At 61.4% G+C, this 643-nt stretch overlaps 1 protein-coding gene across 1 annotated transcript in view; it reads left to right on the forward strand.

The window, feature by feature from the left end:
* LOC104465398 (beta-galactosidase-1-like protein) overlaps positions 1 to 643 on the forward strand; it is a gene marked incomplete at its 5' end in the record, with an annotated part of 4,563 nt that overhangs the window by 2,121 nt on the left and 1,799 nt on the right. The window contains 2 exons of the mRNA XM_010078424.1: positions 49 to 89; positions 385 to 523. Of these exons, the coding sequence (XP_010076726.1) occupies positions 49 to 89; positions 385 to 523 (180 nt within the window). The remainder of the gene's footprint in view (positions 1 to 48; positions 90 to 384; positions 524 to 643) is intronic.

Below are 643 nucleotides of genomic sequence, written 5' to 3' on the forward strand. Positions count from 1 at the left end.
CCCCCAGGTCTGTGAGGTGCTGATGGGGCTCTCTGTGGTGTCCCATAGGTACATGTTTCACGGGGGGACCAACTTTGCCTACTGGAGCGGTGAGTAGGGCCCTGCCTGGGGAGGGGGGCACACTGCAAGGTGGGGGCCTTTCCTTGGCCATCCTGGAGGAGCCTGCTCCATGCTTCCACTATGTCCCACAGGACAGGATGACACATACCCAACGGCCCCTGAATCCAAGCTTCTCCCCCCCTGGGAACTCCTTTTGTCCCCAGGCAGGGACCCCCAGTTCTGGGCCATGTCTCCCCATTGCCTTGCAGCCAGTGTGGGGCTGGGTTCCCTGCCCTGGACTCTGCCAGAGCCCCTTCCTCCAGTTCCCATCACTTTCCTGGCCAGGTGCTGACTTCAAAGACCAGTACAAACCAGTGACCACCAGCTATGACTATGATGCCCCTCTCTCGGAGGCAGGAGACCCCACTGAGAAGCTGTTTGCCATCCGCACAGTCATCAGCAAGGTGCTGAGCCTGGCAGGAGGAGGGGACAGCACTGGGCACCGCTGCCTGTGCAAGGGAAGAGGGGGACGCAGAGGGACCTGGCAGGGCAGGTGACATCTCCCTGCTTGCTCTGGGGGGGCAGCTGACAGTTTGCTGTTCAG

This window comes from Pterocles gutturalis, unplaced genomic scaffold, assembly GCF_000699245.1.
Source record: "Pterocles gutturalis isolate BGI_N339 unplaced genomic scaffold, ASM69924v1 scaffold918, whole genome shotgun sequence".
NCBI classification, from domain to species: domain Eukaryota; kingdom Metazoa; phylum Chordata; class Aves; order Pterocliformes; family Pteroclidae; genus Pterocles; species Pterocles gutturalis.